Source organism: Bufo gargarizans, chromosome 1 (genome assembly GCF_014858855.1).
Source record: "Bufo gargarizans isolate SCDJY-AF-19 chromosome 1, ASM1485885v1, whole genome shotgun sequence".
Taxonomy (NCBI): Eukaryota; Metazoa; Chordata; class Amphibia; order Anura; family Bufonidae; genus Bufo; species Bufo gargarizans.
Genome location: NC_058080.1, coordinates 98223894 through 98250614, shown reverse-complemented (window position 1 = coordinate 98250614; position 26721 = coordinate 98223894). Strand labels below are relative to the sequence as shown.

At 43.3% G+C, this 26721-nt stretch overlaps 1 protein-coding gene across 2 annotated transcripts in view; it reads left to right on the top strand.

The window, feature by feature from the left end:
• Positions 1-232: 232 nt before the first annotated feature.
• Positions 233-26721, top strand: part of SPOCK3 (SPARC (osteonectin), cwcv and kazal like domains proteoglycan 3) — a 489251-nt gene continuing 462762 nt past the window's right edge. Inside the window, exons 1-2 of one of the 2 annotated variants that reach the window (XM_044285920.1) lie at positions 233-318; positions 400-597. In XM_044285920.1, the coding sequence (XP_044141855.1) occupies positions 403-597 (195 nt within the window). In that variant the 5' untranslated portion in view covers positions 233-318; positions 400-402. The remainder of the gene's footprint in view (positions 319-399; positions 598-26721) is intronic. The other variant, XM_044285986.1, reaches the window with a different exon arrangement.

Here is a 26721-nt window from a genome sequence, read left to right as displayed (position 1 = left end):
GCAGGACAGAAATGAGGGAGCAGGACAGCTGTTTCTGGAGACCTCCGATATATGGCGCATATTCACATTCGCCATTGCTGAGCACCTCACACTCCTGGTCATGCACCAAGAAGTCCTTGTACCATCAGAAAAGTTTAACCACCCCCTCCCCAAACTGGCCGCAGCCGCTGCCCCCCTGGCTCCAGCTCTGGAATGAGGAGGGAGGAGGCTTGGGCACGGGAGGCAGGCGCTCGGCCGGCGCACTGAGCACATTGAGCTCTGCCACAGACAGGCAGCAGCAGCAGCTCCTGGTACTTGGCAGCGTTCAGCAGCATCGAGGTGACTAGAGACTATTGCAGGGGCTGGAAGGTGAGAGGATCCCGGCTCCGCTCTGACCATTCCCCTTTGTGTCTCCTCCAGCAGATGATGGTGGTGATGGTGGTGATGAAGGTAGCCCTGCTGTGTGTGTATGCAGCACTGGGATGCAGTGGGGCTCTGGCAGCGGCTGCAGCAGTGACGGGCAGGTCAGACAGAGGAAATTTTCTGGATGATAAACAATGGCTCACCACTATATCCCAGTATGACAAGGACGCCGGCCACTGGAACCGATTCCGGGATGTGAGTGCACCTTTACCTATGCTTTGCACGATGCGGTGGGCACTGGTAGGAGATGGGCACAGCGCTGACAACCCTACCATCATTAACTTTTCTGTTACCCTATGTGGTGCTGATGTTCTGCCAGGTTCAGGTGATAAACTTCAATGCCATGATTATCCAGGGCAATGCCAGGGGGGTGACTAGATGTAGATGTAGCTGATGTGCAAAGTACTGTAAGACCAATGTAACCCAGAGGCATCCCTGCCTGGTACTGCCCATAGAAGCTGGCCTGCTAGTTTTTAGACAGAAGAGGATGCCTCTTATTTGCCCTCTCAGCCTCAGTCCCAGGCCTATAGTATTGTATTTTATGGCACACATTGTAGTTATAGCCTGTCTGCTCTATTCCCTATGTGCCCAGATGGTAGACCAGGCATGGCTATGGCATGGAGAAGATGTAGAATGCAGCACTTAGGTGTTACCAGACTGAGAGTACATGGATTCGCTTCCAGAGGGCTGGAGGCTCCTCACAATGTTCAGTGAGACTTCCCAGGAGTCAGACATGAGGTGTGTGCCACCTTCAGCAATGTAGTAGATGTCTGGACAAGCCACGCCATGGTGCTTGTTTGCTGCAAGCCTCTGCCCCTGACCGGTGGAGGTGACAACAGCAACAAATCTGTCCATGCTGTCACCTCGGTGTGCTTTGTGAGCTCATTAGGGTCTGTGCACTGCAATAGTGGATTTATGGATCCTTTGAGAGGTTATTTCTTTTGGTTAGTAAAAAGTTTTGGAATTCGCTACCGAAGTTAAAGTATTACAGTATTAACTGGAAATTTATTGGCCCCTTACGGAGGCTCCAAAGGCGATGACTTTACTGCTCATTTCATCAACATCTATTTTAGCATTAATTGCTTTGGTACTGAAACAATGTCTTCTAGGCTGGCAAATGGTATTTATTGTCCTCCTTTGGAATATATATATATATATATATATATATATATATATATATATATATATATATATATATATATAGTGGGTAATATGAGGCAACAATCTTGCAAACATGGAAGAAATTCTCCATAAACTATTTCAACCATCTCAAAATCTCATTGCTTCCTGAAGAACTCTTCCAATATCAGATGTTCATCTAATACATACAAATTGTCAGTTTCCGTCCTGCAGTCAGATAAATCATACCGGTTGTCACTTTAATTCCTGATGTGCCTATCCATGCCTAACGCAGCGTCACTTTTGCATTGAAGCGCTACATTTATTAAGTAGTCTTGGTAATATTCCCAGCGGCACGCTGGCAGTGAAAGATTACTGGGTACATAGTGACTCTTGGCCTCTGGTTTTAGAATTCTTCGTTTAGACTCATCCCGCTCAATGTTAGTTTTTGCGCTTGATTGACACTAAGGTAAAAATGTTGTACAATTGGAATTTTTATGGTTTATTTCAGGAATTATTTTTAAGTCCCTGGATATTTTTACTAGAAAGCCGACCTGAAGTCAATTTAGTGGGAATTCTGACAAGTCCTTCAGTTTAATTCCGAATTATAGCACATAAATAGGCTATGGCAGCCTGGCAGTTACGTGGCTATCCTGTCTATAGTATGTTCTGTTATAAGTTATGTGATTATATAAGCAGTTTTTATGGAATTGCAGTTCCATATTTTTGGTTTATTAATGCATTTTGCAGAAAGTTAAGCTAACAGAAGAATAGCCAATGAAACTAAAGCTATAGGGGGTCATTTACTGGCATTTCACACACCAGTCTTGGTAAAAAAAAAAAAAAAAAAAGGAAAGGCCACCAGAGTAAAACTACTTTCACATATGCGTTTTTACTGTCCGGTTTTGAGATCTGGCATGGGATCTCAAAACCACAGCAAAACGCATCCGTTTGAATGATACAACCGACTGCATCCATTTAGAACCGATCCGATTGTATAATATCGAAAATGAACATGCCAGAACGTGTCCGAAAAAAACTGATCTGGCACCATTGACCCACATGGTTTTTGGTGCCACATCCGGCATATTCAGTTTCCCATGATGCACACAGAAACAGTTTTGTGTCCGGCATAGAAACGCAACAAACCGAAACAGAACAAATTTTGGTGCACTCCTTTCCAGTTTGTTCAGTTTTGTCCCCATTGAAAATGAATGGGGACAAAACTGAAGCGTTTTTCTCCGGTTTTGAGATCCTCTGCCGGGTCTCAAAACCGGAAAGGAAAACACAGATGTGAAAGTAGCCTAAGATGCAGCCAATTCATTAAGAGGTGCGGGACTCTTAATACATTTGTGACTTCTGTGATGTCCATGTGCCACATGCTGGCATTGATTTTAGTTAACATTTGTGCCAGTTTTCTGGTGTAAATTTAAGTAAATGTGTTGGACCACATTGGCCCTACCCTCTGGTTAAGTTTTTTATACTTTTTAAGAAAGTAGCGAGAGTGGCTTAGAAACTATATCAGTCACAAATTTGTGCTCAAATTAATACAAAATTCAGACTTTTGTATGCTTGAAAAAATGGCTTACATGTTTTGTAATTCACCCCCATAGTCTTATGTGAAATTTTTGGCATTTTGAGTCGTAAGGTGACAGTAGCCCCTGCAATAAAGAAAATTGACTTTGTATACACCCGGGGACCCCTCTGATCAGCTCTTAGAAAAGGCATTGACACTTGCAGCGCGCGGCCTTCTCTCAGCTCACCAAACACAACACATCCATTGTATAGCGGCTATGCTTGGTGTTGCCGCCCAGCCCTATTCACTTCAGTGGGGTTGAGCTGCGCCTAGGCCATGTGACCGATGAACGTGACATCACATGGCTGTGAGAAGACCGCAGTGCTCAGGGGTCAAGTCCTGGGAAAAAAAGTGTGGGAACTCACCCAAGATCCACTGCAACCCCCCCCCCCCCCCCCTCCAAAAAATAAAAAAGCACAGAAAATCTAGCATGCTGTAATTTGTGTCGCTGCGGACTAAAAAAAAAAAAAAAAACACTTTTAGAAAAGTTTGTCCTGGGATTCGATCTCATGACCTCTACACATCAGAGGTATATGCCCTCACAGCTATGAAAGCTGTCTAGCTAGGTGCTTTAAAAAAATATATATATGAGACTTCTACTGTAGGTAACTTTGCCCACTGTGTATGGATGTAGCAGAGCTGGGTGTGTTGGGGCAGCTGTCATGTGTATGGTTGTACACTAGGTATCAGTAAACTAGGTATCAGTAGAAGTATCAGAAAAAAAAAAAACACACTTTTAGAAAAGTTTGTCCTGGGATTCGAACTCATGACCTCTACACATTAGATGCAAGGCATTTACCCTCACAGCCATAAAAGCTGTCAAGATAGTTGCTTAAAAAAAATAAATAATAAGACTTCTACTTATACCTAGTGTACTGATACCTAGTGTACAACCATACACATGACAGCTGCCCCAACACACCCAGCTCTGCTACATCCATACACAGTGGGCAGCTGTCATGTGTATAGTTGTACACTAGGTAGCAGTACACTAGGTATAAGTAGAAGTCTTATTTTTTTTTTTTTTTTTTTTTTTTTTTTTTTTTAAGCAACTACCTAGACAGCTTTCATGGCTGTGAGGGTAAATGCCTTCCTCTGATGTGTAGAGATCGTGAGTTCGAATCCCAGTACAAACTTTTCTGAAAGACATTCGAAATGATCTTGTAGTGAAGGAGATGATGTCATTAGGGGGGCGGGGCGCCATGAGAGGAGTCGCAGGCAGCAGCACCGCACAGACAGCTTCCTCTCAACTGAAGCCGCCCCTCCTCCCTTAGCCTGCCCTGCACAGTGCGCTCCGTCTCCCCCTGTGAATCTGATTCTGATTCACCCGCGTTCTCCTGGCTTGAGGCTGAAAGGGAACGGCGTTCCTGCCATGAAAAAAGTGCAGGAACGCCGTTCCCATGCGTTCCCCCTCCACTCGACCCCTGGCAGTGCTACTGTGAACGCCACCGCCTTTTTAAACAGCCGAACAGTGGGGCTCCTAAGTGTTGGATCCCCACGGATCAGATACCGATGACCTACTGTATCCAGAGAATAAATCATCAGTATAAAAGTCTTGGAAGTTATTATAATGGAAAAACATAAAACATAACATTTCTGATGGGCAAATGTTTGGACAGTGCATTGATTATTGCTCAGTAATGCTCCCTTCAGATGTAGGCAGTAACAGTCTGTGCAGTCTGACATTTTTTTCCCACTCTTCCTTGCAGAATGTTCAACAGTAGTTCAATAATATTATAATATTCTTTGGTCTTCTCTTGTTTTTGAAGTAGTTCAAGGTTGAGTTTGAAGGACGCTTTGGACTATTGTCTAGCAATTCCCAGCCTCCTTTCTTCACTGACTGTGGGCAGTAGGGTTGAAGTGACTTTCCACATTTCCTGTCTAACTTTTGCGCTGTTTAGCTGCTATGATAACCATGCTACACCTGAAGTTACCATCAGGAAATGTGTATAGGAGGTCATGTGAATGTCACTGTAAGGGTGTTTCACGCATGGCATGTTTTTTTAAATGCTGCTGTTTTTTTGTAAATTTTTCATCCCATTATTTTAGCCAAACAAAGATGTAATTTCAATTAAATGGAAAATATAAAGGAAGGATTTACTTCTTCCATCTGGATCTGTTTCTGGCTTCGGCTCAAAATACTAACTCAAAAACTACAATAGTGTTTTTTTTTTTGTTTTTTTTTTTGTTTTTTTTTTCATAGTGCTGTGGGTAAAACAGCCCTAACAGTCGGCATCTTACGTGTACATCATATTTGTACAAGCATCACTGTAAATTGAATTGGTTTACCGCTGTAGTTTCTTTAAAGTGAGGAAGTGGTCTCGCTTGGCGTACTTGGCTCTCCTACAAATGGTTGGAAGTTGATATTTTATGCGAAGATCAAATCTTGACCTTAACAGTTCCTCTTAAAGGGGTTGTCCCCTGTCTAGCTACATCTGACCAATGTGTGTGTAAGTTGAATATATGGCACTTACTAATATGTTTTTTGTTGATATTCTGTGCCATTTGCTATATGTCATCATAAGCCATGCCCCCTTATTACTCAAATCCTCTAGGCCATCCGCATTGAGGCCCTGTCCATAAGATGGCTGCTGATGGAGGGACATGTAACCAGACATATCACTCAGCCTTCTCCATTTAAACACACTAATCTTCTAGCAGTATAAGTGCAGATAGCAGGAGCAGTGTACTTGAATAGAAGAGACATCACATGGAAGTGATACCATGGTCACATGACTGTCCATCAGCAGCCATTTTATGGACAGGATCTCTGTGTGGATAACCCAAAAGACTTGGCAAACAAGAGAGAATACCTTATAAAATATAGAAAATGGTGCAGAATGTTAACGAAGGCTATATTAGTAAGGGCCATAAAATCTTCTCACAAACACATTGGTCAAATGTAACCAGAAAGTGGCCAACCCCTTTAAAGAGGTTTTCTGGGCACAAAAGATGTTTTATCTAGTTGCTGCATAAGTGAACAACAAATAATCTAAAGCTTTCCTCTTAAGGCCCCCTGCACACGGCCGTGTTTCACAGCCGTGTGCGGGCCGTGGAACCGCGGCCTGGATCCCTCCTGAGAGCAGGAGCGCACGGCGTCACTGGTTGCTATGACGCCGTGCGCTCCCTGCTGCCGGCACAGTACAGTAATACACTGGACCAGTGTATTACTGTACTGTGCCGGCAGCAGGGAGCGCACGGCGTCATAGCAACCAGTGACGCCGTGCGCTCCTGCTCTCAGGAGGGATCCAGGCCGCGGTTCCACGGCCCGCACACGGCTGTGAAACACGGCCGTGTGCAGGGGGCCTAAGTAGAATCTGTTATCATGAAATTCTATGCAGGCAGCATGTTATAGAACAGAAGGAGCTGAGCAGATTGGTGTATACTTTTGTTGGAAAAGATTTAAACATTTAAAGGCCTTGTCTGAGTGTTTAATGCTGATGACCTATCCTCAGGATAGGTTGTCAGATCAGTGGCGGGTCCGACTATTGACACCCCCGATGATTACCTGTTTGAAGAGGCTGAGGTGCTCATGCAAGCACTGCAGCCCCTTTGTAGGCCAGTGACATCACGCTCTTCATTCACATGACCTAGGCTCATCTCCGTCACATTCAAGTGAATGGGGCTGAGATGCAATGCCAAACACATCCACCATCCACTGATCGGTGCTTTGCTTGGTAAGCTGGTGCTTTGCTTGGTAAGCTGTGAACACCCACCGATTAGATACTGATGACCTATTTATCTATCGTTCTATCTATCTATCTATCCCCAATTCTTCTGAATAGAACCTCACAAAATTCTAATTTTAACGAAGAGTCGAATTTCGGAATTAATTTGCTCATCTCTAATGAACGCCCATCCATCTGAAGCTAGAATAAGAGCAAAGAAACGTCTTTCATCCTTTTCATTCTTTATATATTCTAAAGCTGTATTTTATTTTGACACATTTTCGAGAGAGAAGGAAAAACACCAAAATAAAACTGGCACCAATATACGTTGTTCCTAAATCCAGAAGCCCTAATAATGAAGTCTATTTAGTTATCCTTGATTGTGTATTGCTCTGAAAACAAAGCTGTGTTGAAGAAGACAAAGCCATTGCAGATATCTGCATAATGATTCCCGCTCAGATTTCACAGCTGAAACTAAAACGTCAATGGCACCAGCTGAGCTGTACCTAAGGACAACGAAATAACATAGGGTGATGCCAGAAAAGCTAGAATAAATGTAGCCAACATAGACCTACGCTACTCTAATCTGATGTTGGAATCAGCATTCAGTAATCCATCTGCAGGTTCTAATGCCATGTTGGAGATAGGAACATAAGATAATAAAAAGCTGAGTACATCTTAGCTTAATTCCAAAATGCAGTACAGTACAAGATTACTGTAGAGAACGTCATAACCTAATTATCCCTAACTTTTTCATATAAGTAAAACTGTTTTGACTTTCTAGGAATGTACCTGTCCTATATTTTTTACATGTCCCATGTTGCCCACCATTCTCTTTTATCTTGGTTGTCATTATTATTATTGTTTATTATTAAAGCGCCATTCATTCTATAGCTCTGTACATATGATAAGCGGTGCACATACATAATACAGACAATTGCACTTATCATAAACAAGACGAGTTACAAACTGGTACAGAAGGAGAAAGGGCCCTGCCCGTGAGTGCTTACAATCTACATGGTGTGGGAGAAGGACACAGTAGGTGCGGGTGAAGTTGGTCGTGGCGGTATAGAGGCAGCAGGGTCACTGGTTGTAGGCTTGTCTGAAGAGGTGGGTTTTCAGGTTTAGGTGAGAGTCTGATATGTTGGGGTAGCGAGTTCATGACAAAGTCCAAGGAACCATACAGTATAATACAACATGGCTGCATGACCCTAGATGATGTTATGCGCTTTGGTTGTCATGCTGATGTCCTGGGTTCAAATCTGGTCAGGGGCAACATCTGCATGCAGGGCCACTTTAACACATTGGTGGGCCAGTGCATACATTTCATGAGTGGGTCCCAATCATCTTGAATATTCTCATATCCTTAGTAATGTGTCAGCTCTTAGGTGCTGTACTTTGCTACTATGGTCTCTATATGTTCTGTTTTTGTGTTACATGATGTAATACACCTCCCAACTTTTAAGGAGGGATACTATCATATAGTTTTGACACTAAGCCACTTCTCTAACCCCACCCAATACATATCTATACATGCCCATTCCCGCTGAGTCCCCTTTTTGCCCCTCTTACAGTAGGTTTACTGTAGAGCAGACATCTTAGGTTCATACTTTTTGATCCTCCTCCTCACCTTCTGAACACCCCATTGAGCCGCCTCCAATACTTTGCACGCTGTGCTCCCCAATACCATACTACAGAAACAGATAGTCCCTTTGTAAATACTAATACCACATGGACAGTGCCTAAATAAATATTGACACAGTGCCCTCAAAAATAATTGCAGCAAGCAAATAGTGCCCCTGACAGTAATAATGGCGTAAACATAGTGTCCCTCAAAAAAACTGTGCTAAGCTGATATTGTGCCAGGGTGCCTCCGACAGTAATAGTGTTCCTAAAAGTCCCACCAATAGTAATAATTTTCTCCCCAAGTGCCCTTAGTGATAATAGTGCCCCTGCAGTGCTCCCCCTTAGTAATAATGTTCCCCATGGTCTTCCAGCAGTAATAAAGCCCATACTGTGTAGCAGTACATACAAAGCCACCTTAGAATGTGTGCCAGTAGGAAAAATGCCCTATTATAATGTGTGGCAGTTCAAAAATGCTCTCTTATAATGTATGCCAGTAGAAAAATGTCTCCTTATAATGTGTCTCAGTACAAAAAAATACCTCCTAAGGGTCCATTCACACATACGTAAGTGTTCTGCGGATCCTCAAATTGCGGATTCGCAAAACACGGACACTGGCAATGTGCATTCCGCAATTTGCAGACCACACATCGCCGTCACTATAATAGAAAATGCCTAATCTTGTCTGCAATTGCGGACAAGAATAGGACATGTTCTATTTTTTTTTCGGAAACGGAAGCACAGATGCGGAAGTGCGGATCCGCAAATGCAGATCCGCAAATGCGGACAGCACATTCCGGCCCCATTGAAAATGAATTGGTCTGCACCCGTTCCGCAAAATTGCGGAACGGATGCGGACCCATTTTGTGGACGTATGAATGGACCCTTATAACGTGTTCCAGTACAAGTACCTCCAGTAGAACCAGTTTCCCCATAGTGCCCTCCCATGCTGCTGAAGAAAAATAAAAAACGTAAATACCTCCATGCTGCTGTCAGCCAGGCCTCTTCCTGTGTCCTAAGCTGTATCCTGTCCAGCTCAGACAGTGCAGTGATGATGACGCCTATCAGAGTGAGCGGTGGGGCCAGGGAGACATTGCTCCTGTGCTCTACCACAGCACTTAAGGGTTCATTCACATGTCCGCAAAATGGTTCCACATCCGTTCCACAATTTTGCGGAACAGGTGCGGACCCATTCATTTTTAATGGGGCGAGAATGTGCTGTCCGCATCCACATTTGCGGATCCGCAATTCCATTCCGCAAAAAACTAAAGCATGTCCTACTGTATACTTGTCCGCAATTGCTGACAAGAAAAAGCATTTTCTATGAGAGTGCCAGCGATGTGATGTCCGCAAAATGCGGAACGCAAAATGCCACTGTCCGTGTTTTGCGGATCCGCAAAACACATATGGACGTGTGAATGGATCCTAACTGTATGACAGTTGAATATTGAGGGGCCATCATGTGACACAATAGAAGGGGGCCTGGTGCAAATGCACTATTCGCCTAAGGGTAAAGCGGTCCTGTATGGAAGGAGTGTTATGTTCTTCCTGTGTTTACATGGCTTTTCTCACAGACTCAGAAAATATACTTAAGGCATGTGCAAACAGTGAAAAAAACTGTGAAAAATGTGATAAAAAACACACCAAATTCTATCTGTTCATTTTCTGTGTACTTTAACAACCTGCTCCACACACGTTATGAACATGCTATGGAGTTCAAAACTGCACTGCAAGTCAATTTCTGTGCATACAAAGTTTGGAAAATCTCATTAAAGGGTCTGCCCTGAATTTTTATATCGGCGGCCTCCTCACAGCTTACCAAGAACGGTGCCGTACATTGTATAGCAGCTGTGCTTAGTATTGCAGCTCAGCCCCATTCACTGGACCTAGGCCTGCGATGGCTAATCCTACGGAATTCCAGCTATGGTAAAACTACAACTCCCAAGATGCACACTTGTTTGGCTGTTCTCTTAACCCTACAGAAATGAATGGAACATGCTGGGAGTCGTAGTTTCACCACAGCTGGGGTGCCAGAGGTTAGCCATCACTGGCCTAGGCCATGTGACTGGTGAATGTGATGTCACTGGCCTAGGAAGAGGCTCTGCTGTTGGGAGGGGGGGGTGCAAGGCGTCGAACTCCCAATGATTAGACGTAGATTACCTACAGTATCCTGAGGATAGACCGTCAATATAAAAATCTGGGCAACAGCTTTGCTGTACTTCACTTTGTTATACTTTGGATTTCCCACAGGAACCACACACACATTGTATATCGCTCTGAAACGTTGGCTTCCTATGCATTTAACAGTAATGGAGGTTGGGGATGAGCACCAATGTATATGACAACCACTGACTCCCCGCCTTTTAGTCTCTTGCGTTAGAAAAAGTTGCAAATCTTAGTCTTTTTGGTTACTTTCAGAGTAAATTCATATAATTTAGTCCAGTAAGTTCTGTGAAGCTACAAATCTGTGTTCGATTTATAGAAAATGGGGCCCAAAAAAGGTAGGGGCTGCACCACTTGACATTTCAAGGCAATTTTGTCTGTAATTTAAGTCTTACCTAATACCAACATACACTACCAAGATACTAGGCCCTATCCACATCACGTTTTTAGTAACATTTAGCAGATATGCTGAAAAGCTCCCGAAGAACACTAAATGTTTCAGTAGCGGCCATCAGACTGTCCTTTTGACTTTTATCTGCCATCAGTATAATGTTGTATTATCCAGTGGAGTATAATAAAGGATGTGTACTGCATGCAATGTGTTTTAGCCTGCGTCGGATGCTGCTGTACGGCATCTGCCACTGAATTTCTCTTCTCATATTCACCTATATACAGTAACTAAGAGCACTGCCCCACGGAAGATTGCAAACGCATTCCAAACATACCTGTGTGTACTCTGTGTCTTTATTAGTGTTGGGCACGAATATTAGAATAGTGAATATTAATTGCGAATATCGGCACTTCGAGAATTCGCAAGTATTTAGAATATAGTAAAAAAAAAAAAAAGAATTTCTAATATTCTAGATTATTTTTTCATCAGTAACCTCCCTCCCTGCTTCTGGGCCAATGAGAAGGCTGCAATGTCTTTGTCTGAGCTCAGCAACATCCCGAGCAACCAATAGGAAAGTTGCCCGCCCCTTACTATATAAGAACCTCCCCAGCAGCCATTGTATGCAGTATTTTGCAGTTCTGACAGACAGCAGTGTCATTGCTGTGCTCTGTGCTTTCCTGTGTCATTACATTAGATAGTTAGATAGCTTATATATATATATATATAATACAGATAGTGGGAGATAGTGATATAGTGCAGCAGGTTCTGCTGTCCATACATACACGCTACATACATACATAGTGCTGTGATGTCACAAGTTCACAACAATACTTAGTGAACCAATCACTAATAAGTAGTCAGACATGATAAAATGTGAAGTTGCACGTATTGCGCCAAAATATTCGCCTCATTGGTGCTGATTTTGCAATAGCGAATATATTGGAGCACTCTATCTGCATATAAAGCTATTATAATGTTCTGCCGTGCCAACCATTTTCTCCAGTCTCAGGAAACTTCTAGCAGCTTGAAAAATGTAGCTATAGTGACCCACGCCTGTATTCTGAGCGCATTACGCGAATATTACATTGCCGATTTTTCACGATCAAGAAAATAATCTCGAATTTGCGAATATATATATGATGAATATTCTACCAAATATTCGCAAAATATCGCAAATTTGAATATTGCCCCTGCCTCTCATCACTAGTCTTTATTCCATGTCAAGACAAAGTACTTTTTTCTGCTGGAAACAGCTCCCAAGTGCCCGGCGTAGCGAGGAGGGCTGCTTTAGCTGCGCATATCTCTGAATTGTTATCAGCTACAGTAGATATATATCTTGTTTGAAAGCTGGAGTTTCAAGCTTTCAGACAATACCAGAATCACAGCATTATATCAACTACGTCGGAAGACTTATGCGTTGCGTGAAAATCGCAGCATGCTCCTCTTTGTGCGTTGCGGTGCGATAATCCACGCAATGCAGGCGTGAATGGGGTTGCGTGAAAATCGCAAGCATCTGCAAGCAAGTGCGGATGCGGTGCGATTTTCACGCATGGGTTCTAGGTGACAGTCTATTCACTGTATTATTTTCCCTTATAACATGGTTATAAGGAAAAATAATAGCATTCTGACTACAGAATGCATAGTATAATAGTGCTGGAAGGGTTAAAAAAATAAAAAAGTTAACTCACCTTATCCTCTTGATCGCGTAGTTCCCGGTCTGTTCTTTACTAGCTGTGGGCTAAAGGACCTGTGGTGATGTCAGATCACATGCTCCATCACCATGGTGATGGACCATGTGATTGGAGCATGTGATCTGACATCACCACAGGTCATTTAGCCCACAGCTAGTAAAGAACAGATCGGGAACTACGCGATCAAGAGGATAAGTGTCACAACCAGACAGCTGAGAAGCTCTGACAGAAGCCTTTTAGAACCTCCTCCTTGAGTTTTCTTTATTGTAAGGTTCAGTTCCTCATCTCGTTAGCCTCTCTCAGCTGTCATGTAGTTGGACTGATTGCATCCCTTTAAATTCCGCCCCATAATGCATTACTGGGCGGCTTATACTACTTCCTGGAGTGTGTGTTACAATGTTTTGCACTCGCGCGGAAAAAAAGTGCATTTTCCCGCAACGCACCCGCCTCTTATCCGGGCCAAAAATATGACGCCCGTGTGAAACAGGCCTAAGAGCTATATCTTCCGATGTAATTGATATAATGATGTGGTTCTGGTATTGCCTGAAAGTGTGAAATGCCAGCTTTCAAATATGACAATCCCATATCTCTAGTTGCTACCAAACCAGAAATATGAGTAACTAAAGCAATCCTCCTCTCTTCTTAAGTTTGCGTTGGGGACAGGGAACGGCAAAGCTCACCAGCCGGGCACTTGGGAGCTGTTTCTAGCAGAAAAAAAAACGCTTTTTCTGGACATGGAATATGTGTAGAATGTGTCTGCAATCTTCTGTGGGGAAATGCTGTTAGTTATATAGGTGAAAATGACGTGGCAGTTTCCCTTTTAACATGTATGTCATGTGCTGTTCATGAGCGTTTCATGACATATTCATCAGATACTATCAGGGATGAATGCCTACAATGGAGCCAATGATGGAGACCTGACAGGAGCATCTGTGACTTATAGGCCAAAATTACCCCATCAGATGCCACTATAGTCTGTAGGTGACTGATGCCACTGTTAGGCATCCATCACAGCCTCGGATTCATGTACAGATTTAGCAGGGGTAACACACACACTCTTAACTCAAATTTCTTAACTCATCGCGTTATGTTAAAACAAAAGCCATTGAAAAGCAATTGCTTAACGCATCTAGTTGCATTTAGTTTAGATAACATGTTTCATAAAGCAGGTGTGTTAACCCTGCTACATCCGTATAAGGCTGGAGCTCTTTCTGACATATACAAATAGAGGCCAAAGACCCTATGTGGACACAGCCTTACCAATAGTTATTTACAGCTTGTTCATTGAATGTCTGTGATTAGAACAGATTAAATTAATTTTTGGACCATAGGATTCATTTTTCATTTTTGTGTTGCGAAATTTAGAGAGCCATAATTATTTTTATTTTTTTTCTATTGACATGTTTCGATTTTCAGCAAGTACCAAATATGTATAGTTTTTTTAGATTGTTATTTCTTAAAGGGGTTCTGCAGTTTGTTTATCCTCTGGATAGATCATCAGCATCTGATCGGCGGGGGTCCGACACCCGGGACCCCCGCCGATCAGCTGTTTGAGAAGGCAGCAGCGCTCCAGCAGCACCGCAGCCTTCTCACTGTTTACCGCTGGCCCAGTGACGTCACAACTAGTATCAACTTGCCTGGGTGGGGCTAAGCTCCATTCAAGTGAACAGAGCTTAGCCGCGCCCAGACCAGTTTATACTAGTCACTGGGCATGCGGTAAACAGTGAGAAGGCCGCGGCGCTGCTGGAGTGCTGCTGCCTTCTCAAACAGCTCATCGGCAGGGGTTCCAGCTGTCGGACCCCCGCCAATCAGATGCTGATGATCTATCCAGAGGATAGATCATCAGTTTAAACAAACTGCAGAACCCCTTTAAAAGAAAAAAACTTTTTTAAGTAGCCACATTCAATGAATCATCATTTTTATTTTTGTTAATACGGCTGTATGTGGGATTGTTTTCTGTGGTATGAGATTTTGTTTTCGTTGCTACCAGTTATAGGGTACATACGACAATTTAACATTTATTGTTGTTTTGATTGGTGGATGGGAAAAAATCAATTTGGCTTTTATTTTTTGTGTTTGTTTTTCGTAGTTAATTATATTTGTTTAAGTAACAGTTAAACTTTATTAGGCAGTTATTGATGATTACAGCAATGCCTTATGTGTGTGGAGGAGGGGGTTACCACTTTACAAAATTGAAGCAATTTTTATTGGGACAGATTTACTAATCCTGGCTTACATCTACACAATGAAAATTGTATCACATTGGCTCATGCTGGATGGTAAAAAATTTGTGTATGGCTAGACAATAAGCTTTATTAACATTTCATATTTTTTCTGTCCACTGTGGGACTTCACAATACGACATTTTGATCTAGTGCTTTGTATACTCAGTGCTTTGATATACTCAATATGCCGAAGTATTATAGCCTGTGATTGTAAAACTGACAAGCTGCCTATAATATACTTTAATACAAAGATATACTAGGCAGGTCTGAGGACCTTTGTAAAGCCCCCGGCTGGCAGGACAACCTGAAGTTTTATTTGGAGGGTCGGCAATAGCGACAGAAGGAGACCCTTCCTCACATTGACTCATGTAGATGTACTGAAAATAAATCTTGCATCCAAAAATAAGTTTGTTCAAATTAAATAAGGAAGAACAATGGACTATAGAACGCAGTCTCTTTAGGAAGATCCCATTGATTTGATTCCTTCTACGTTTGTCCCACTCTAGAGGCCTTTTGGAAATAAAATATCAACCAGCCGTTCATATGTGCTTTGATTTAGAATTAACACAGAGATAGTTTTTGATTGCTTGTATGAGATGTTATATGAACAAAATAAAATATTTTCTCAGTTTGCTATGACTAAACCAACACAAATAAACATAATACTACATCTTAGAAAAATCATAGAAATCACTTGTTCTTATCACTCTGCTGCTCCTTACTTTTGTCATGAATCAGTACCTCGATGACTGTTGCATTGTTGAACAGAGTAGTTAAATGAACAAGAACATGACTCTGCAAGTAAAGCAATAATGCTAGATGAAAATTTTTGCAGTAGCATCCTTCAATGGTGTACACAGAGGAGGTGGACCCAAAGCAAAAAGTTAAGGATGCACACATTGCAACACCCATTCTGGTACATCCAATACATGCAAGGACACACTAGTGCTAGTGCTTGTTTCCACCCCTTACTCATTCTTTGTATTAGAGATGGGCTAGGTCAGTGATGGCTAACCTCCAGCACTCCAGCTGTGGTGAAACTACTACTCCCACCATGATCCATTCATTTCTATGGAGGTCTGAAAACACCTAAGCAAGTTTGCATCTTGGGAGTTGTAGCTTTACCACAGCTGGAGTGCTGGAGGTTAGTCATCATAGAGGTAGGTTATCCTTAGAAACTACATCCTGTGGGAGTCCTGTGTTAGTTCATCGCACTCAAGAATAATAAAGACAACCTGGGTTGGTCTACTTTCCATATGCTTCAAAGCAGCAGAAGAGAGTGTGTCTATGGTACATTTACTCTAGGCCTGCCCAATTGACACATTTATCACCAATTCAGCATTTTTGAGAACAGGTGGGACTTGGCAACCTATGAGTGTGCAGGATCTACAGGCCCAGCTAGAAAATCTTTGGGCAAATATACCGCAGGATACCAGACAGAACCTCTATGCTTCCATACGCATCTGTATCTTGTCTTGTATCCAGGCTATCCTTCTGCTCTAATATTGTAATCACTTCCATATATCATCATTCACACACAGAAAATTGGATTCAACTTCATTCATTCAACTCCCTTTTGGTGCATTGTTTTTTTTTTGTCAATGGGTACATATGTGTGTGTATGTATATATATATATATATTTATATGAAAGCTGAGTGTGTATGTCCGCTAAAGGAATCTGCACCGTCGCATTTACAATCAGAAAATTTGGCACACAGGTACATCAGGTGTCCGGGAAGGTTTTAGACCAGGTCTCAGCTCTCTAGCACATACCTTCCTGAGATATTCCAAAAAAATGCATTAGCCAATAGAAACCTGGTCACATGACCCTTATCAGCCAATAGAAACTCGCAGGCCCTTAGTCTCCACATACACTCAGTTTTACACCAGGTTTCCATAACAACCGGTCAGCTTTAAAGGGGCAGGGCACTGTGGATGACACTGTTAAGGGAGCAGAGTGCTGTGGAGGTCACAGTTAAGGGTGAACTTAAAAACCCTGACCCACTAAGCCACACCCCTACCCAGGTTAGACCACGTCCCCTCCCACTCTGCAGCCGATAGGGATTGAAAAAATGAAGGTAAAAATCAACTGTCAACTGCAGGGGTGGGAGGGAGGTTGACTTTCTCCCCGCAGTTCACGCTCAGACAGCACAGTACTGCTGTCTGAGAGTGAGCTGTTCAAAAGTACATCCCTGTGTCCGTCCAAGTCCTGCACCGGACGGAGGACAAGGAGCTCGAAAGCCGGACTGTCCAGCCTAAAACCAGACCTCTGGCCACCCTAGGGGCAGGCTGCTGTGGAGGTCACAGTTAAGAGGACGGTCTTCTTTGGAGGTCAGTGTTAAGGGGCAGATTGCTGTAGAGGCCACTGTTAAGGGGACGGGATGTTGTGGAAATAACTGTTAAGGAGATGGGATACTGTGGATGTCACTCGGCGGCTGCTGCAAAAGTCACTGTTGGGGGAGCTTATAAGGTCTCTGTTAAGGGGGCAGGGAATGGTGGAGGTCAAAGTTAAGGGGATGGACCGCTATGGAGGTGGGTGTTAAGGGGCGGGGTGCTGTAGAGGTCACTGTTAAGGGGGCGGGTTATTGTGGAAATCACTGTTAACGAGACGGGGTACCGTGGAGGTCAGTAATAAAGAGGTGGCCGCTGTGGAGGTCACTGTTAAAGGGGAGGGCGCTGTTGATATTACTGCTAAGGGGGAAGGCTGCTGTGGAGGTCACTGGTAAAGGGGCGGGGTGCTGTAGATATCACTGTTATAGGCCTGGGTGAGCCAATCAGTGCTGCAGCAGGCAGGGAGATTCTTTAGCAGAATGAGCAGAATGCTATTCTGTGCTGGGCTGTGAATGAGGGTGGTTGGGTCTTACAGTGTCTTCTAGGAAAAGGATCTTAGGGACTCAGGGAGAGTAAAAAAAAACAATCAGGGACAGTTGGAAATTTATCAATCAAGCTTATTGCAAGGGAGAGTGAAGGGAAAGGCTAGGATTCCAAAAAAGAATTGTGTGTGTTGTGTACAATAGAGAGAATCAGGGCAGCTGACAGAGAGGACAGGATTTGTGGGTGTGCCTGCTATCAGAAGTGCAGGTCCACCTCAAAAGCAGCTACCCACAAGCAAATACTTAAATTTGTACCTATATATATACATATATATATATATATATATATATATATAAATATGTAATCACTGCAGCAATACGGTGTGGTAGCAATCTACCTGTGTGTATTAAGTTTAAATTGAGTGTCAAGCCTCAGTCGTCCGTGTACGTATATTCAGTCTTTACACGGTCGTAATTTAATTTATTTTTGGGTGGGGGTTGTTCAGTGTAATTAAGCAGCATATATACATGATTACTGCAGCAATACCCACGGTGTGGAAGCAATCTTCCTGTGTGTGTTAAGTTGAAATTAAGCGTCAAGCCTCATTTACGCATATTCAGTTTCCGAAGGGTTGGAATAAAAAATTTTGGGAGGATTGTTAAATGTAATTAAACCAGCATATATATATGTGATTTCTGCAAGACACAAAGTATACCAGCAATCTACTTGTGTGTATTAATGAGAAATTTATCGTCAAGCCTCAATCATCCTTTTATGTATTTTCAGTTTCCACGTGGTCGCAATAATTTTTTTTTACTGGGCGTTCCATTTAATTAAGCAGCATATATATGTGACAACTGCAGCAAGACTCACGGTGTGGCAGTAATCAACCTGTGTGTTAAGTTGAAATTGAGCATCAGGCCTTAGTTGTCCATTTATGTTTATTCAGTTTAAACATGGTTTAAATTTATTTATAATTTTTTGGGGGGTGGGGGGTTGTCTACATTAATTAAGCAGCATATATAAACGATCTGCAAAAATACCCACGGTGTGGCAGCAATTCACCCCTGTGTGTTAAGCCTCAATTGTCCATTTACATATATTCAGTTTCCACACAGTTGGAATTTACAATTTTTGTTGGGCTTGTTTAATGTAAATAAACCAGCATATATATGTGAGTACTACAAGACACAAGGTATAGCAGCAATCTACATGTGTGTATTAAGGTGAAATTTAGCTTCAAGCTTCAATGGTCTGTTTAAGTATAATCAGCTGCCACATGGTCGCTATTTAAATTATGGTTTTGGGGGCGTTGAATTTAACTAAGCTGCATATATCCTTGATTACCGCAGCAATATGCCCTGTGTGGCAGCAATGTACCAGTGTGTATTAAGGTGAAATTTAGTGTCAAGCCTCAATCGTCTATTTATGTGTATTCAGTTTCCATATGGTTGGAATTTACTTTTTTTAGGGGATTATTCATTTTTATTAGGTGATCAACACCAATACATAGGCCAGCACATACAAGTATTTGTAAAGGATAATGAATTTAAGCCTAAATAAGTTTCCCTCCAAGTTTGGGTGGGAATAACACATGCTCCTTGCATGGCCTTTTAAAAAAAATACACTGGCTTGCGTAAATTGCTGGCAGTGTCCAGGAGACTGTCCCTCTTTTCAGCCATTCTCATGTGTTGAGGAACGCTCTCCTGAATTTACAGCATCAGAATGGTATGCAGCTACACCACCTAATCTGCAACGTTCCAGCTCGCTTGAATTCAACATTGCACATGCTTGAGTATCTGTACAAGCAGCAAAAAGCCGTGAAAGATTTGGTCATGCATCAGACAGCCTCAACATGAAGCATGTGTTGTTTTCAGGTTGGGCAGTGGCAGCTTATGTAGCTCATTCTGCAGTTGTCCCTCATCCCCCTCATATAACGCTCATGCAACAGGTGGGCCTGTAACTGTTAGGGACGCACAATGGAAAAATTCCCATGGGGGAGGAGGAGGAGATGCTGCCATTTGAGGAGGAAGAGAAGTTGGAGTTTTAGGAGAAAGAAGATGATGATGAGGGTCGCACTGGCCACAACACCCAATGGTCTCAGTGAAGGGTGGAGCCAGAGAGAAGTGGCTCCTTAGGCACATTGGCCAGAATGGCCACCTATATGCTCGCTTGCTTATGCAGTTAAAGGCGTATTAGTTGATCTCAAGTAGTCTGATGAGTACTGGATAGCCATGCTTTTAGACCCTCGATACAATATGGGAGAATGTTTTCCTCTGGTAGAAAGGAAGGACAAATTATGTTACTACCAGGAAATACTGTGTACACAGCTATAAAGGCTATACTGCAATAATGTAATTATTATACCTATGTGATTGAACGTAATGTACTGTATATTACCACAAGATATAGTTCAGTGTTATAGGAAAAACAATATTGCAATAACACCATTATTATACCAGTGGTTTTGAATGCAATGTATATTACTGCAAGATACTGCTTAATGTTATGGCAAAAACAATACTGCAATAGCACCATTAATAAATCCATGTTACCGAAATGATTATATATTACTGCAAAATATAATTCAGTGTTATAGCATAAGCATTTTATTGAAATAACGCCAGTATTGTACGTTTTTAATTGAACGTATTGTATAGTACTGCAAGATACTATTCATTGTTACAGCAAACACATTTTACAGCAAAAACTGCAACTTGTAAATAATCAATAACAGTGTGCAGTGTGTTTGCAGAAGGGAGGAACATTTAGTTGCACCTCCATCTTTTGGTTAAAGAGAAAACACTTGCCTTTTTTGTTGTACCGTTTAATAGTCTGTGTACTAAGTTCTAATTTATAGGCCTTATAATAAAATGTCTAGTAAATGGAAGTGTCGCAAATGAAAGACTCTTAGTCTCATCATGATGATGTGGATGTCACCTCTGAGACACCGTGCTTTGGAGTCAGGCGTCACAGCATTCCTCCTGCTCCTCCTCCTTGCAAACCCAAAGAAGCCTTTCAGTTGAATCAGCTCGTTCTTTACTGCCCCCTTCATAGTGTGGCATCTTTTTTCTTAAGAAAACTCAAAAGTGTGTTCCTGTTGATGAATTGTGTGAGAAGTGTCAGCAATGTTTGACTGTGTTAAGGAGGAGGTTCAGGATGACCCCATGCATAGTTATGTTGGTGGTGGTTGTAGTAGTAGCACCTGTAGCCAAGATGGTGGCAATAAGGGCAGTGGTTGCAACAGTGGCACTTGGGGAAAATACAGAGCAGGGAAATAGGAACAGAGCCAAGTAGCCCACGATGACATATCACAGTGTGATAAAAGTGGCGGGGAGGGTGAGTACTTGTGTGTTGTGTAAGGTTAGATGGCACACCAAATATGGTAGCGTGGATTGCAGGTGATGGTTCCCAAGCTAAACTAAGTGCTGCTTTTGTATGCTGTATTCATTTATTGAAGTGTGTATTCCAGTAAATAGAAACAACTGAATGTTTTCAGCCAAAGAACTTCTTCAGAGTACTGGATGAACTGCATCAGAGTTTACAACATGTCAAAGAGCACAGAGGCCCAGGTTTGAATTGGGCAACTGCTTTCAGTTGTGTATATTTACTGGAATACTCACCTCAATAAATTAATACAGCATACAAAAGCAGCACTGTGGAATACTGGAGTCTTCTTTTAATATCTGATTGTATTTTAGACAGGACATGGGAGCTGGATTGAGGTGCTGAGGAGAAAGGTTGTGCCTGCAACATCAATAAGGAGTGGAGGCAGCGCCGGTGCAAGGATTTTTGCTGCCCTAGGCAAGATGAAAATTGCCGCCCCCCCTTATCAGATGATCTGCCCATATCATGACATCACATATGTTCCACCCGTTTTTCAGCATTTAAGTTAAAAGAGAGTTATATGTTGCAATAAAGCCCCCTATTAAGAATGGTGGAGAATAACTACCATAACTTAAGCCATAGCTAAAGAAACAAGCCTGGGGCGAAAAAACAATAAGGCCCCCCCCCCATGACACTTGATGACTTTTACAGAAGAAACTGTATATTGCGGGGCACGGTGTATGCTATATGTGTATAACATAAACATATTTTATATGAAAACTTACAGTTACTTGGCTTGACCCATGGGGATCTCGGACACCACTTTAACACTTTGGCCAAGGGCTCAGTGGAGCTGATGTGTTTTATCCTAATGAGAAATATTTCATAATAAGGATTTGGAGAATCGGCAGAGGGATAGAAGAGCAGGGAGAGGCTGGTGCTACTACTAGGGGGTCATACCATGGGGGAGTAATAAAGCCCACCATAATGCCCCCCCAGTAGAAATAATTATCCTTATAATGTGACAATGCAAAAAATACCCCCTTGTATGCCCCCAGTTGAGCTAATGTCCCCACAGTGCCCCCATAATGTGCCAGTATAAAATACCCCTATATAGTGCCCCCAGTAAATGCACCTATAGTGCTCCTCTCCCCCCTCCCTCCTAGTGCCCCCCATAATGTACCAGTATAAAATGCCCCATATATAGTGCCCCAGTAGTTGCCCTCAGTGTCCCCCATAATTAGTAAGTATAAAATACCCCTTCTCAGTGCCCCCATAGATGACCCTATAGTACTCCTCTCCCACATTCCCATAGTACCCACCATAATGTGTCCCAGTATAAAATGCCCCTATACAGAGCCCCCATATAAAATAGGCATTCTTTGTGGCCTCAGTAGATGCCCCTATAGTACCCACCAATAATGTGCCAGTAAGAAGTGCCCACAATGTGCCAGTAATAAGTACCCCCCATTGATGTCCCCCAATGATGTGCCAGTAAAATGTGCCCTCATAGATGCCCCCCAATCATGTGTCAGTAATAAAAGCCGCCCCACCATCATGTGTCAGTAACAAGAGCCCCCCATATCATGTGCCAGTAGCCAAAGCCCCCCTATATCATGTGCCAGTAGCCAGAGCCCCCCTATATCATGTGCCAGTAGCCAGAGCCCACCTATATCATGTGCCAGTAGCCAGAGTCCCCCTATATCATGTTCCAGTAGCCAGAGCCCCCCCATCATGTGCCAGTAGCCTGAGCCCCCCATCAACATGTGCCAGTAGCCATAGGCCCCCCTATCATGTGCCAGTAGCCATAGGGCACCCCTATCATGTGCCAGTAGCCATAGGCCCCCCCTATCATGTGCCAGTAGCCATAGGGCCCCCCTATCATGTCCCAGTAGCCCTAGGCCCCCACCTATCCCTATCATGTCCCAGTAGCCATAGGCCCCCCCCGATCATGTACCAGTAGCCAGAGATCCCCATCATGTGCCAGTCCAGTAGCCACCAGTATTGACAACAACAACAAAAGAAAACACTTATACTTACCTCCATGTCAGCGATGTGATGCAGGCCTCTTCCGGCCTGTGTCCCGTGCTGTACGGCTCAGGGCTCAGGGGGCGCGATGACGTCATCGCACCGCCTGCACCTGCCTAGTGCCTGCAGCCTATCAGAAGAAGGGGAAGGGACACACCTCTCCCTCCCCTGCCCTGCTGCACAGCCTTCTGTATCGCTGTCCTGAGGACAGCGATACAGATGACTGGAGATGAGCGCTTCCACAATGGAAGCACTCATCTCTGTGTGACACGTGTCCACTCCTGCTTATAGTTAGTTGTGGACCGGCGCCCCTAAGGACTCTAGGGAAGCGCCGGCCCTGCTTACTAGAGAGGCAACGCCGCATGAGGCCACTTAACCAACATTTTTTTTTTTTTAAACCGCACGGTTACGGCGCCCCCTGCTAAATTGCGCCCTAGGCGGCTGCCTAGGTCGCCTTACAGGTGGCGCCGGCCCTGAGTGTAAGCAACATATCTCCAAAACCTTCTAAATAACTGGCAAGGCTAGATCTGCTTCTAATGTGGTCAGCTCTAGAACTGGTAATGCCACTGATATTGTGGACTCAGGGTCAAAAACTACCAGGCCTAGGCCAAGCTCAGTTCCCGCTAGCTCTTTGCAATCTCTTTTATGGTGTTTTTTTCTCAACAAGGCCAGCAGACAAAGCCACAGCAATGAAGGAAAAGGACCTCAGTTAGGGAGGAAGACTAATGAATCTTTTGATGCATGTGTCTTTACAGAGGAAGAGGTTCAAAGTCAGCTGTCTAAAATTAATACGAATAAGTCACAGGGGCCTGATGGGATACACCCAAAGCTATTAAAAGAGCTTAGCAGTGAACTAGCAAAACCATTAACAGATTTATTTAACCAATCACTGGTAACAGGAGTCGTCCCAAAAGATTGGAAATTAGCAAATGTGCCCATTCAAAAGAAAGGCAGGAGGTAGGAATCGGGCAACTATAGGCCAGTAAGCCTGACATCAATAGTGGGGAAATTAATGGAAACCATACTTAAGGAGAGGATTGTGGAACATCTAAAATCCCATGGATTGAAAGATGAAAAACAGCATGGGTTTACTTCAGGGAGATCATGTCAAACTAATCTTATAGATTTTTTTGATTGGGTGACTAAAATAATAGATGGATGGCGGAGGTGCAGTAGACATTGCTTATCTAGACTTTAGTAAGGCTTTTGATACTGTCCCACATAGAAGGCTTATCAATAAATTGCAGTCTTTGAGCTTGGACTCCCATATTGTTGAATGGATTAGGCAGTGGCTGAGGGACAGACAACAGAGGGTTGTAGTCAATGGAGTATATTCAGACTAATGTCTTGTTACCAGGGGGGTACCTCAGGGATCTGTTTTGGGACCCATATTGTTTAATATCTTTATCAGCGAAATTGCAGAAGGCCTCAATGGTAAGGTGTATCTTTTTGCTGATAACACAAAGATTTGTAACAGGGTTGATGTTCCTGGAGGGATTCACCAAATGGAAAAGGATTTAGGAAAACTAGAGGAATGGTAAAAAATCTGGCAACTAAAATTTAATGTTGATAAGTGCAAGATTATGCACCTGGGGCGTAAAAACCCAAGAGCAGAATATAAAATCTGTGATACAGTTCTAACCTTAGTATCTGAGCAAAGGGATTTAGGGCTCAATATTTCAGAAAACTTAAAGGTAGGCAGACAATGTCATAGAGCAACAGGAAATGCTAGCAGAATGCTTGGGTGTATAGGGAGAGGCATTAAAGGGGTTATCCCATCATAATGATCACTGTTAAATCTGTTAATGATTTGACAGTGATCATTTTTGTAAATATACTTTATTAACAAATCCCCACCGATTAGGATAAAATTCATACCCACTTACCTGATTGTTGTGACTCGGTCTCCCCTGGTTACGACCACTGCTCTTCTCCAAAAGCCGGAAGGTCGCGCTTGCCCAGAAGACGACTCCTTTTCTCCCGGCCGGTCCGCTCGCTGTTCTGAACGCGCACGCTGCCGCGCATGCGCGACAGTGACTTCTTCCCAGCCAGAATAGTACAGAGCTGCGAACGCGCACGCCGGCTCTGTAGGAATAAGTCACCATTGCGCATGCGCGGCGGCGTGCGCATTCAATCCAGCGCGCGGCACGGCCGGGAGAAGACTTCAATCAAGATGAAGCCCGCCCCCAGCCAGAATCCAGGAAGTGAACGCGCGGTGGCAGCAGGTAAGTATGAAAACGCTTAGTGGGATAATCCCTTTAACAATAGAAAGAGGGAGGTGCTCATGCCACTCTACAGAGCACTAGTGAGACCTCATTTGGAGTATTGTGCGCAGTACTGGAGACCATATCTCCAGAAGGATATTAATACATTGGAGAAAGTTCAGAGAAGAGCTACTAAACTGGTACATGGATTGCAGGATAAAACTTACCAGGAAAGCTTAAAGAACATGTATAGCTTGGAAGAAAGACGACACAGAGGGGATAAGATAGAAACTTTTAAACACATAAAGGGAATCAACAAGATAAAAGAGGAGAAAATATTTAAAAGAAGAAAAACTGCTACAAGAGGACATAGTCTTAAATTAGAGGGGCAAAGGTTTAAAAGTAATATCAGGAAGTATTACTTTACTGAGAGAGTAGTGGATGCATGGAATAGCCTTCCTGCAGAAGTGGTAGCTGCAAATACAGTGAAGGAGTTTAAGCATGCATGGGATAGGTATTAGGCCATCCTTCATATAAGATAGGGCCAGGGGCTATTCATAGTATTCAGTATAGTGTGCAGACTAGATGGGCCAAATGGTTCTTATCTGCCAACACATTCTATGTTTCTCCCGTTCTGCCGTCAGACCGCATCCCCAATCACTACGGTGCCCATGTCATCATCATAAGCTTCTTCTTCTCCTGCTCAGACTCTTTCTACTTGTCCTCTGATCGATCATGAAACATCTCTAACGGAATATGTGGCCATGAAAAAAACATTTGCAACCATCAATTAGATTGTGTGCAAGCTGTACTCTTACCTGGCAAAGTTAGTGGCGGTGCAGTTGCTGCCATACCACTTAGTTCTTCTAAATGTGGCGCATTTCCAACAATAAAGACTCCAACAATACACAGCAAACTTCTCAGTGCTGAGAACTTAGAAACGCAGTGTGAACAGAGTCTATACTTTAAGCCGTTCTGGCTGCATTAATCGCAGAATTCTGCCATTCATTTCTAAGGGAGATTGTTTATTTTTTTAATGAAAGTTTATTAAAAAAGTACAACCCTTATCAACTCCAAAAATGCAAAACACAACTCTAAGGGCTCTTTCACACTTGTGTTGTCCGGATCCGTAGTGTACTCCATTTGCCGGAAGTGCCCGCCGGATCCGTAACACCGCAAGTGAACTGAAAGCATTTGAAGACTGATCCGTCTTCAAAATGCGTTCAGTGTTACTATGGCAGCCAGGACGCTATTAAAGTCCTGGTTGCCATAATAGTAGTGGGGAGCGGGGGAGCAGTATACTTACCGTCCGTGCGGCTCCCGGGGTGCTCCAGAATGACGTCAGAGCGCCCCATGTGCATGGATGACGTGATCCATGCGATCACGTCATCCATGCCCGTGGGACGCCCTGACGTCACTCTGAAGCGCCCCGGGAGCCCCACGGACTGTAAATATACTGCTCCCCACTACACTTTACCATGGCAAACAG